At 38.0% G+C, this 12,204-nt stretch overlaps 1 protein-coding gene across 2 annotated transcripts in view; it reads right to left on the reverse strand.

Annotated features, from left to right (window-relative positions):
- Positions 1-12,204, reverse strand: part of NCK2 (NCK adaptor protein 2) — an 85,795-nt gene that overhangs the window by 29,732 nt on the left and 43,859 nt on the right. For both annotated transcript variants that reach the window (XM_041468524.1, XM_041468523.1), the window contains one exon: positions 2,718-2,959. In XM_041468524.1, coding sequence (XP_041324458.1) covers positions 2,718-2,943 — 226 coding nt within the window. In that variant the 5' untranslated portion in view covers positions 2,944-2,959. The remainder of the gene's footprint in view (positions 1-2,717; positions 2,960-12,204) is intronic.

Raw genomic sequence — 12,204 nt, forward strand, 5'->3', positions numbered from 1 at the left:
GAGTGGCAGATAGCTACAGGTAATCCCATAGACAACACATGACATCATTAGCATGACAACGATGCTTTCAGATGAATTATTTTTTAACACAAGGAAATGTAATCTATTAAGAAAGAGGCAGGGAAAAGTGCATCTCCATGGGAACAACCATTTGCTTGAGTAACACAGGTATGAAAGGGGGGTGCAGGTACGTCACTGGAAGCAGCTATGAGTCTGCTGTTGCTCTCCTGAGATTTCACAGGATTCATGATTAATTATTGACTATTAAGTGACACTTTGTTGGGTTTTTTTTAAGTTCAGTACCTGATATTTTGGTAGTAGCTTCAAGATCAAAGTTGGAAACAGATTTGGTTTAAGAACTAACACTCATGACCACCATTCCCAACTGTGCTGGGTTAGGAGGTATTTTAATGACAATTTTCTTGTGATCTTTGGAGAGGCAGGTGTGATGATACATTAGACATATTTGTATAAAGAGAACTTAAGAACTTGTTTCACTGGGCAAAGCAAAACTTTCAAAAGCTGTTTCACTAGATGAAGCATCAGTCTGGCAATTTGCAAGCCTTTGTTAAAAAGGAGTGCATTTTTGATGGCCTCTCAAAACAATGGATCCTCTAAGGAAGGACACATGCTCTGCTTGTTCTGAATGGGAAATTATTGTACAGCAAGACAGGAAAGGCTTAAATACCACAGTTTAGTTGAGGACACTGATTCAGGAAAGGTAAAAAAGTTGTACAGATACGTGGTTCACAGCACATACAATGTTTCATTACAGTAAGGAGTTCACAGCGCCTAAACTTTTAAAAAAGAATACTCTTAAGCCCCAGCTCCTTTGGGTGGATATTAAGAATATTCTGAATGCTTTTGTGAGTAAGGTATGCCTTAGGCACTTTCTCACTGTCACACGGGTATATGAGCTTAAAAGGGCATGAGAGGTGCTTTACAGTCTGGGTGCTCACCAGGTAAGTGTGGGCACAGCACACAAAGACCAGACTGCATCACAAGGCACTTTCTGCCTCAGCTGAACAAACACACAGACAAAACCATTAAAAAGGGTTAAACATATCTTGTTGTAACAGTGCTTCAGAACTTAAAAACCCATGCAGGTGTGCACAAAGGGCTGAGGCTTAGGAGATGTGACACCTAGGGATGGCTCAGCCATGAAACCACCAAGCTTTTTTCTCACAGCTTTTCCTCACTCACCACTGGAGTGAAGGGAAGCACCCTGCACCATGCAGTTTTGCTAAGACTGAAAATAAGCACACACATAGGCTAGGACACACCTCTATTCCTTCACTTAAATAGATTTCTGTTGGACATAAATAAAAATGTGTTTGCATCAAGCAAATATTGCCCACATTTTACAGGAACACTTGAAATATTATTACAACAGGACTACAAACCTTTCCTAAGGTACCTTTCAGACAAAACACATACATTACATTTATGTTTTAAACAATATAAATCTGTATAAAAGGAGCTTAATGTCACAACTGGGACTTTAATCTTTGAAAAGGCATAATCACATTTCCTGGCACTATAATCAGTATGTTCCAAAAGTATCTGTAGAAAGGACTGTGGTACTAAATATTACCATGGTAAATTTTATGATAACCTTGTTTGCCTGCCACCTATCCTCTAGTCCCCAATTTCCATGTACTTTATGGCGACTCAGCAGTGGAAGACATGGTAATGAAGGAGTGACTAAGAAACAAAGCCTGTTAGAAGCAACATTGGCACAGGATAATCCTGCATAAGCTACTGCCATGTTTTAAGTGAACCTTTTAACTTTCTAGTAAGTCCAATCCCTGAATCCTAATTTTTCTACTGAAGAGACTGCTGACAGCAATCAGCAACAGAAGAAATTTTCTCTATGTAAGACTTCATAAAACACAGGCAAAAAAAACCCAAAACAAAAGCAAAAGAAAACCCCTCAAAACTCTTTTAATGTGCCTGTTCCTGTTTTATTCATAACATCCTAAAATACCACTAGTAGGCTTTCCTGGCATAAAACAACTTATCACTATGTTTATAACCTTTTCTAGCTGTATGCAAAGACCTTTTTAATCAGTCTTTAAAAATCAAAGAGGAAAAAAACCATTTCACTTGACTATCAAGTAGATTTCTTTAAAATACACACAAAATTTTTCAAAGCTAGATTATTTTATGTGTATGAGATACTGTTGTGAAGACTTTATGTGCAAGTTGAAAATAGAATACATATTGAAGGACTTGGAAGTCGACAGAACATCTCAGACCACAGAAACTTAACTGTATATAGCCACACTGTAAAATCCCACTCATAAAGTGATTTAGCTTTGGCTATGATACCTGTGCTGAACAATCCAGTTAACATCCTTCATCTTTCAAGTGATAGGAGTCAGTATGAAAGGAGAGGATTCAGCAGCTGATATGTGTGTGAAACTCACAGTTTTTCAGCCACTGAAAATACAGAACCTTTGAAAACTGGAACAAAAGCAACATCTTTTTCTCCTGGATGCAATGCAAGGAAACATATTACAGATTTTTATACGTGATTCTCCACCCACACCCACTCTCTCTGTCTCTCCCTCAATCATCTACCCATCATGTTACCTCAGACTAAGTATAAAGAGAATCCAAACATGCATGTTAAAGAACACTTATATTCACATTACATTCCCAACCCGAAACTCATCAAGCCTACTGTATTTATTCCAAAATACAAAAGGACTTACCCAATGTGTCTTTTAGATTTTTAACCAGAGAACCTTTCTTCAAGCTGTTTTTTCGCTCCACATAATTTGATGGCACGTATCCCGTTTTGTTGGCCGCGTTTCTTACCCTCCACCATGTCTTAGAATCATCTAATAGCCAAAGACGCTCATTTTTCTTGATGTCAAGTTCTTGGTCCTGCTGTGCAGTGTAATCCCACTTTGCAATAACAATAACTTCTTCTGTCATCTTTCATGGAGTCCTTCTGCAACAAAGTAATAAAACATCCTCAGTAAATTTTGTCATATAATTCTTACTCATTTTTTCCTTTGAATTCTTCTAAAATAAGTAGGAAAAAGGCTAGGGGAAAATGAGAATGTCATATAGGGAAAACCCTCTTAAAAATAAGGGAAGTCATAATGACTCTTCTTGGTTTTTCAGCCACTAAAATATGGCAACATCTTGATAGTAAATTCTAGTCATTATGTGTTACATTCAATTCCTCCAAATGTATATAAAACGTTATATGGATATATACTAACAGAAGCTTATTTATAAAATCCATTTAATTTTTGCATGTAGCATTATAAAAGTATCCCACATGTGGCATTCCAAGTTCTGATCGGAGAAAAAAAATAAAACAGCAGCATTGCAAAAATGTATTTTCCCTCTGCACTAGTTCAGCATCCTCATACTAATTTCACACATATAAGTTTTCTGCATTTAAACAAAGTTGTCCATCTTTATTCAGTAGAAAGTTGAGAAATAATTCAAGAAGCAATGCAACCCAGCAGGGAAATCTGCCATCAATAAGAGGCTACTGTCTTTAGCAAGCCTTTGTTCACCGTTCTGTGCAGGCAGCACAAAACTGCCTTTAAGAGTTGTCACTCCCCCCTTTGTTCCCAGGAAGATCCCAGCTCAGCATAGTCCTGCACCGGGCATTAGTCAGCAGGGTGGAAAAGAGCACCCACTGGATTTCACCTCTTCCCTACTTGAAACATATCCAGAATTCCATTAAGACTGAATGAGCTGTCTTTCTCTCGCTTACCTGTAAGAACAATGATATTTTCAAAGCTATTTGTCAGCTGCACAAAGACAGCTGCATGCCTCCACGTTTTCCTACGCATCCCAGCAATTACCAGGAACAATGTGAGCAGCACAATAGCATGCAAGGAAAAGTCCAATGCTAGTACCAATGACACTCAAATATGTTATAATGCCAACAGAGACATGTTGATTTTACCTTCTAAATTCTGAGAAGTCACCTAAAATGTTCTAATTGCTGCTGTGGAGGCTGGGGGAGAGGGAAGTGGAGGAGGACAGAGAGAGTAGGAGGTGAGAACATATTTGAAAATCAATGTATCTGATTTTGGGTTTTTTTAAATAAAAGGTGTAATTTCATTTAAACTACAGATTAGTAGAAAAAGGTGCAAAAGTACTTCAAACTATTAATGTCCAAAGACTTCTGTGATATTTGACTTTGTTGCCTAGGTCTTGGAAGTCCACAATCGTATATTCTCCGATACCTAGTAGTTTATGTGACAGAAAGGTAATTAAAAACCAAGCCTCATTTAGAAATTCTGTTTAGTATATAAATTGTATCACCTATATGCCAAAAGGATTCCTTCTGCAGTCTGTAAATACACACACAAGCACACACACACTTTCCCCTTTAGCTACAGTACAAACTGTGAATACTGCGTGCCAGACAACCCAGCTTATCTACTCTAGGAAAAATAAGTGCTTTACTTATTTACTCTATAATCATAAAACATAATAGTGGACCCTATCATAAATTAATAGCCTCTTCTTATAATGAATTTTGTTTCCAGAAGAACATAATATAGGCCTGAGCTACAATTGCTACACCATTTGACAGCAAAAAGCTATGCTTGCCATTTGCTGGCAAACACCAGCAAAACAACCCTTCATAGCCAAGGCATGACATGATTTTTGAAAATCTGAAGCTGAGTTGAACAGGCTTAAGTTCTCACTTTCCAATCAAAAATGAGAAAGAACATACAACAATTAAAACATTATTCAAATATTCATTTGCATGGCTGAGGTCCCCAAGACGAATTTAAAAAGGAGCTATGATGCTCTGAATAGCTGAGAAGCACAATCCTTACAGCTCAAACAGGCTGTGACTTATGCAGTGGAACTGATAGTTTTACAAGAAATAAGTCAGTAACCATCCAACCATTTTTTGCCCCTAAAATAATAATCCCATCTGACAATGACAGAGAAGAGTCTGAACTTTGGACCTCAGTCTCCAATAAACTGCCCTGCTTTCTGACTGACATAAAATGGACAGAAAGCCTACAGGTCGATAAGCTGATGTAGCCACAGGGGACTGCAATCAAACATGTTCTGGAGGCTGATGTTGTCAATATAATCTATCTCTCCAATTTAGGTTGGTTTATTTTATCTCAGCAATTGTAAAATGGTCAATTCTTACTAATCCTGGGGACATGGAGAACATGGAGAAATAGGACATCATCAGTGCAGTTGGTTGATGATGTTGCCACTACATGGGCTCCCCTTCTAAAAAAAGTTATTTTCACAATACAGGCAAGTCAAAATTATCAATATTACAGCATCTTAATAATAAAACCTCCCACATAAGGAATAATATTTGAGTGACTAGTGGAAAACTATTAAACTCTTCAAGAAAAAAACAATTTGAATTGACCCCTATTGTAAGACTCATCAAGTATTTCCCCATGGTGTTGAGAAAGGAAGAAGCACAGGAAGAAACTATTTACCAGGGCTGACAAATTCAACTGTAGTCCTCTAAAACTACCCAGGACAGGGCGCTCAAACCTACTCAATTTCTTAAATTCCCATTAGTGTAGACATGTAAAACTGTCACAATGCCTGAGAAATGCTGTCATTTCACAAGCAGACCCCTTGCATGATGCAATTTTGGCAGAAGTATTCTGGTATAAGGAAGTCAAGTTTCCTGAGCACCATGCTCACACATAACCCCTTTCAGTGAAGTAGTCCAGGTTTTAGTAAATGTTTAGTGGCACAAGCTTTCCTTCCCAAGTGGACACAGGATTTAGAGTCAAAATGCATAATGTAATTGCAGCCAAGTGTTTGTCCATTTAAAGCTGTGCACATGTGTGTGCAATTCAGTCATGTTGTGTTATTTTTTTAGTTTTAGGTTTGTTCTTTCTGGGGGAGCAAATTTTGTTTTGCGTTTTGGGTTTGTTTGCTTGTTTTGTTTTATTTTGATTGTTTTTAATGTGGGAAATACATTAAGGTTCTTCAAATTATTTTCTTATGATTACATCATTAGACTGTCTCCATCAAGGACAATATGGCTCTTCCTGTGACATCTGCAGAGCTAAGATTTCCTAGTATGTAAATAAGGACATATCTGTTTCCCAGAAGGGAGGCTGTAGAGGTAATAGTTTTGAAATGCTCCTGCAACAGAGCCCTGTGCCAAATAAAAGATTATTAGCAGACAACATAACGAGATTTGGGGGAAAATGAAAAGAAAACCCAATAACATACTCTCCCAAAGCATCTGAGAGTACCGTAAAAACTTGACACGGACTGAAAGCATGAATTTTCTTCAGTGTACTGCTTATGTACTGCAAAATAAAACATACCACAGTTCCCAAAGATTTTAATAGCAATATAAGACTCCTTCGCATCAAGAAAATGAAAATCCATTACTGCTAAAAGTGTACAACATTTTGGAAAGTTTCTTCTCAAAAAGCTGAGAAGTCCTAGTGCTGAAATACTGAGTTGTCTTCTCCTACCTGACAGAACAACATTCCACACTGAAAGCACCAGTGAAAAGCACCAGTGAAATATAGATATAATACAGTTCTGCAAGGAACTATAACAGTCTTTCCTCCATACAATATTGTTTCACATGACTCTGGCTTTTACCTTACCACATCAAGTAGTCATTTGCTTTACTTCTATGGCAATCCAACTTCCAGCCTCAAAAACCAAAAACAACCCAAAATGAAGACACCACTTTAAATTAGAGCCAACAGAACTCCACAACCCAGACCTTCAAAAATTAATTCTTGCAATACTAAAACACAACTCCAACTCCTTTTAATCCAGCAATTCCTTCACTGCTATCAGTCTCAAAGAACTAATTTATTTTACCAACATTGTATTTTTTCTGAAATGTTAAAACTAATATAACTTAGATTGAGCTAATGTATTTTCAACCACTTAGTTACTTCCCTTCAGTTTAGGTTTTGTTAGGAAAGGAATCCTGTCTTCAATGGAAGCTGCCCTACTGCAGAAGCACATATGAAAATTTTTCTACAGAAAATTACCCTTGGGAGAGAGTGCAAAAACTGAAAAATTGCCCAGCCAAGAAGGCAATGAACAAAAACTCAGCCAAAGTCAAGACAGTTAAGGCTGTACTGAAAGTCTGCTCAGACAGGTGAGGAACATTACCTAACCATATGGCAGAATAAATGCAGACATTGGTTGAGTAGCTAGTACTGTATCTTCTGTATGACTTTATGAGAAGGAAGACCAGAAAGGAAAGGGTTATGTTCAATAACTATCAACAATTCAATAACTTAGCAATGACAGGAAAAACAAGCTAAACAAAGAAACATCTATACCGTTTTGAAGCCATCCTTAAAACTGAACCATACAAGTAATATTTGAGATGATGGAAATTTAAAGATAAAGGAACTTCAGCGAATTTGCTCCAACAACCTTGTAAATCTACTAGTGATTCTTCATGTGAAAGATTTATTCAGTTGGTGTCATTTTAAATACCAAAACACAAAGAATTGTTACGCAGAACCCATTCTCTTTTAACCAGGCTGGGATTCCAATCCTCACTCTCTCCCCCTCCCCATATAGCACTGATATATTTCTCCCACAATTACCAATAGGAAAGGACTCTTATCAGCACACCAACCAAACTGCAATCTTCTCCTACAGACTGACACAAGTTAACACTATAACTAGTTTAATGCCCTACTCCAGTGGGTACAAAAGCAGCATCTTTTCTTGGCCTCAAGAGGAAGTCTTACAGTTATGTCAGGGTTAGTTAGGACAGTGTAAGCAGAAGGCAAAGATGCAGTGAGAAAGGAAGCAGTTGCTCTTCTTGTTCACAATTTGTTTTGCATAAAGGAACATCACTGAAAAATGAGTGACAGTAATGCTTGAAATGTAATCCCTCACCAAGGGAACAAGCAAAAATTCTAATAATAGATTGATATAACAGACTGTTCTGGAATTGGATGCCTTCTTAAGACACATGGGAAGAAAGGACAGAATTGATACAGAGGCTTTTACATGACACTGATGTACATCAAGCATCTAATTGCTATACAATATTAAGTAAAACATAAGTACTATATGATATTTAGTTAATTACATGGGAAGAATGGAAAATTAACTAATGATGTATCATGCTTTTCTCTAAGATTTGAAGGCTGAACAACCTCTCCTCCTGTCCCCAAACTCTGAAAAATCAAAATGTCTTTTGAACATGCAGCATTTGCTGCTGACAGGCTGGATACCTAGTGCCCAACTGTTTAATCTTTCATAAGCTATGGCAAATAGGCAATATTCGGTCCTCTAAGGTAATACAATTGCAGAAAATAAATTTTAAAAAGTCTGTGTTTATGCAGACTTGTTTCATAGTAAGTATATACTTACTTGTTTCATAGTAAGTATATACTGGATGTGCTTACTGTGTTCTGCAATTAATAACTTCTGTTAGATCACTTCATCTGAAGTACACTCCAAATCTGAAGCTTTCTTGTTTATGATGATGCAATCTCTGGTAAGCCTGCCTACAGTTTCAGGAAATCTGAAGTTTTGTTTTCACCAACAGTTTTTTCTTTGTTGCATGAGTGGGTGTGTGGTGAGTTTTCTTTACTAGATGAACAGTTTTGACATATAGAAAGATTTCAAAAAAACACATCATTACATTTGAAATTGTTTTGTTCGGTTCTCAAGGACAGTAAAACACTAACACAAATACAGAACTCAGAAGGCATTAAAAAGAACCAGTAATGTGAATTCAAATAAACACTTGTGAAAAAGCTAAAAGTATATCCAAAAGGTGTATTCTATCTCCAGTAGAAACAGGAAAATATCACCTCCTTCACTCAAAGGTCAAAGTTAGCCTAAACCAAGGAAGACATATTTTTGTATGATTTTTACAAGAAAATCTCAAAATGCAGTGGTTTAAAAAGAGTAAACAAACTGACCCAAATTATTACCAGTTGTTATAATTATAACCTTTGTTTTAACTAGTAAAACCCTTTCCATGCTTTGTTACTTGAGCTATTTGCTGGTGCTTGGACAAACAGAGATGGAACACATAAAGGCCACTTTATCTAACTGCTTTTGCAGTTTAACACTTTAATACTTCATATAATGTGTGTCAACTCACCCCAAGAGATACATTTCTTTGGAAAGAGGTCACTACATCAGACTACTCTCTCTCTTTTAAAGGAAGTTAACTAAATAGTTGTAGTGAACAAGCATTCATCACCCAGCTATGTGGTTCTGAGCTGTCAAACCCATACCTGAGCAAAAACACACCCCACACCCAGGCAGCCTAAAATAGTTGACCATTTTAGCACAAGCTTTACAATTAATTTGGGGGATTTCACTATTAGGTCTCATTAGGATGCATTGATTACAAAACTAAAAGTGATAGCTGAGTAAGTTCAAGTAATTATTATCTAATTTACTTTGATGTGCAAACTGAAGACACAGTCACAATCAATAGATGCTGCTGTCTGTATTTTAGGGGGTCAGTTTTCCAACACTGAAAGCAAAGATGAGTGGAAGGCTGTAAAAAAATAAACATGAACAAAGATGTAAATAAATTCATCCACTGCAAAGGAGGAATGCTTTATTACAATTTGCAACCTACTCTCACAATTTAGCACTTACAAAAGAACTGGTTAAAAAAATAATCTGTTAAAAAAGTGAAATAAAAAGCTCTAGAGGTTTTCTGTGTTCCCTCTCCCTGGTCCTTTCCATGAAAAGGAACAACTGACAGCAATAAGCTCATGTCCAGAAATGCAAACTGAAAGTACTGGAAGTAAAATTCAGCTCATCAAGAACTATAAAAAAGGTATTAAAACTGCCATGGAATAATTTAAATATCAGTAAAAGTATAAGTACAGAATTAGATAGAACATTAAGTTGACTGCATATGACGCAGGAAAAAAAGGTTTAGTACTTATTTCTACATATGGGATTATTTTTCAGACACAACCATTTTCTTCTTTGTCATTAACTAGCATATAAAAGTAATAAGAAAAATTAAAACACTTTTAATGTTCAAATGCATCTCAAGATATCAGAAACATCCACAAAGCTATTACAGTTTTAGCCATTCCCTAAATTTGTTTTTTCCACTTCTTTTGTGATCCCAGTTTAGGTCTACCCATCCACCCAAGTTGGATAGATTTATCAATCAGCTGAGGGATAGCCCCAGCCATAATGCAGGAATGACTCAAAGGCAGGCTCAGTATATGCCATGAGCTTTTCTGGCAGCTGTTCTAAAGCACAAAAAACGCTTGGTTTCCTTTCAAGTCACTTAGGGCGAAAAAGAATTTTAAAAACAACCAGAAAGGCATAATCAGAAATGAAAGGGTGAGGGTGATCCAGGCTGGTGCAACACTTAATGGCACCAGAGGTGCTACAGCCTGTGCACCAGGCAGGACAGCCCTGCCACAGTCCCATTCTACAGGCACAGAAAGGATGGGGCTTTGAGATGATACTCCTTGTTAACATAATGGGTGGTATATCTCCAAAAAAGGTGAAGGATCATTCATAATTAACCAGTAGTTTAGAGCAGTACTAACTTGACCTTGCTACCTACACACCTCAGACCCTGTCCCCTTGGTGTGGCCAGCCACCGTTTACAGGCACAGTGGTGCAAGGGCTGGAGCTTGTTTCTGCAGCCAAATGCCTTTGACAGTTGCCAGGCAAGGTTGGCCTCTCCAGCCCCATAACAGATCTGATAACCCAATCTCTAATACAGCTGCAGCTACATGCCGGCACCTCGTATCTCGCATTGCAGAACAACTGAAAACAGGAAACCTCAAGAATAGTTTAGTGGTAACGAATTTCTGCATAGCTCCAACAGAGCACAGAGCTTAAGCACTTTTTTTGTCTTGTAAGTGGCTTAGAAGTCTTTGTAAAAGGCAGACAAAGAAATAAAGGAGAATATATTCTAGAAACACCCAGAAATACATATTTCCTGGTAAGGAGTCAGTACAGCATTTTACCGTTCAACATAAACAAAATCTTTGTGTGTTTATCTAAAAACGTATAACAAGATGTTAGTAAGAAAATTTCTTACCCAATGTTTTCATGATGTCTATCACACAAATGAGTCTGCTCAGGTGAAATAAGCAAGCAGGGACTGCTTCAAATATAAACTCAACATTTAAGGACAAGGAATAGTGTTAAACAAAAAAGGCTGCATCTCCTAAGCAAGACCCACTTATGTTTTGCTTGCAGTCCAGATTCCTAGTGATGTCAATATCTGATGGCTGCAGGTTTTTCCAGCTCTCTAAGCTCCACTTCAGCAGGTAGGTGTAGCACAAGTGCACGTTGTACAAGACCGGGGGGGATGCCCTAAAAGAAGAGGCTGCCAAGCACAATGAATGCAGCAAGAGTAATTTTCCAGCTCACATTTTCCTTCCTTTCTTGAAAGCCAAAGTCACTTCACAGTCATAGCTGCCCATTATTCAGACTAATACAGTCATAATTTGAGGCATACAATGTCAAAAGCTGCAAGAAGAAGCACAGCATAAGACTTTGGAAAATACCAAATAGGAATAAAATTGCTAATGGTTATGTGAGAAAGTGGCTTCACCAAATGCAAGCCTTACCTGACCAACTTAGTGGCCTTCCATGATGGAGTGACTACAACTGTGGATAAGGGAAAGGATACAGATATTGTCTGTCTGGACTCCAGTAAGGCCTTGGACACACTCCCCCACAATACCCTTCTCTCTACATTGGAGAGATATGGATTTGATGCACAGATTATTCAGTGGATGAGAAATTGGCTGGATAGTCACATCCAGAGGGTATTTGGACATTGATCAATGGCTCAGTGTCTGGATAGAGATCAGAGGCAAGTGGAGTCCATACCAGGACCAGCACTTTTCAATGTCTTCATCAGTGACACGGATGGGAGAATTGAGCACGTCCTCAGCAAGTCCACATATAACACCAAACTACAGCTGACAAAACTGAAGGATGGGACGCCATCCAGAGGGACGAGGACAAGATCAAGAACTGGGCCCATGCTCACCTGTGCAGGTTCAAAAGGGCCAAGTACAAGGTACTATGCCTGGGTCAGGGCAACTTCACATCAGTACAGGCTGGGGGATGCAGGGATTGACAGCAACTCTATAGAGAAGGACTGTGAAGCATTGGTAGATGAAAGCCTGGACATGAACCAGCAGCCAGAAATCCAATTGCATCTTGGGCTGTATCAAAAGCAGCACGGCCAGCAGGTCAAAGGTGACTCTG

The sequence above is a fragment of the Pyrgilauda ruficollis genome, unplaced genomic scaffold, assembly GCF_017590135.1.
Source record: "Pyrgilauda ruficollis isolate IOZ18807 unplaced genomic scaffold, ASM1759013v1 scaffold22, whole genome shotgun sequence".
Classification (NCBI taxonomy): Eukaryota; Metazoa; Chordata; class Aves; order Passeriformes; family Passeridae; genus Pyrgilauda; species Pyrgilauda ruficollis.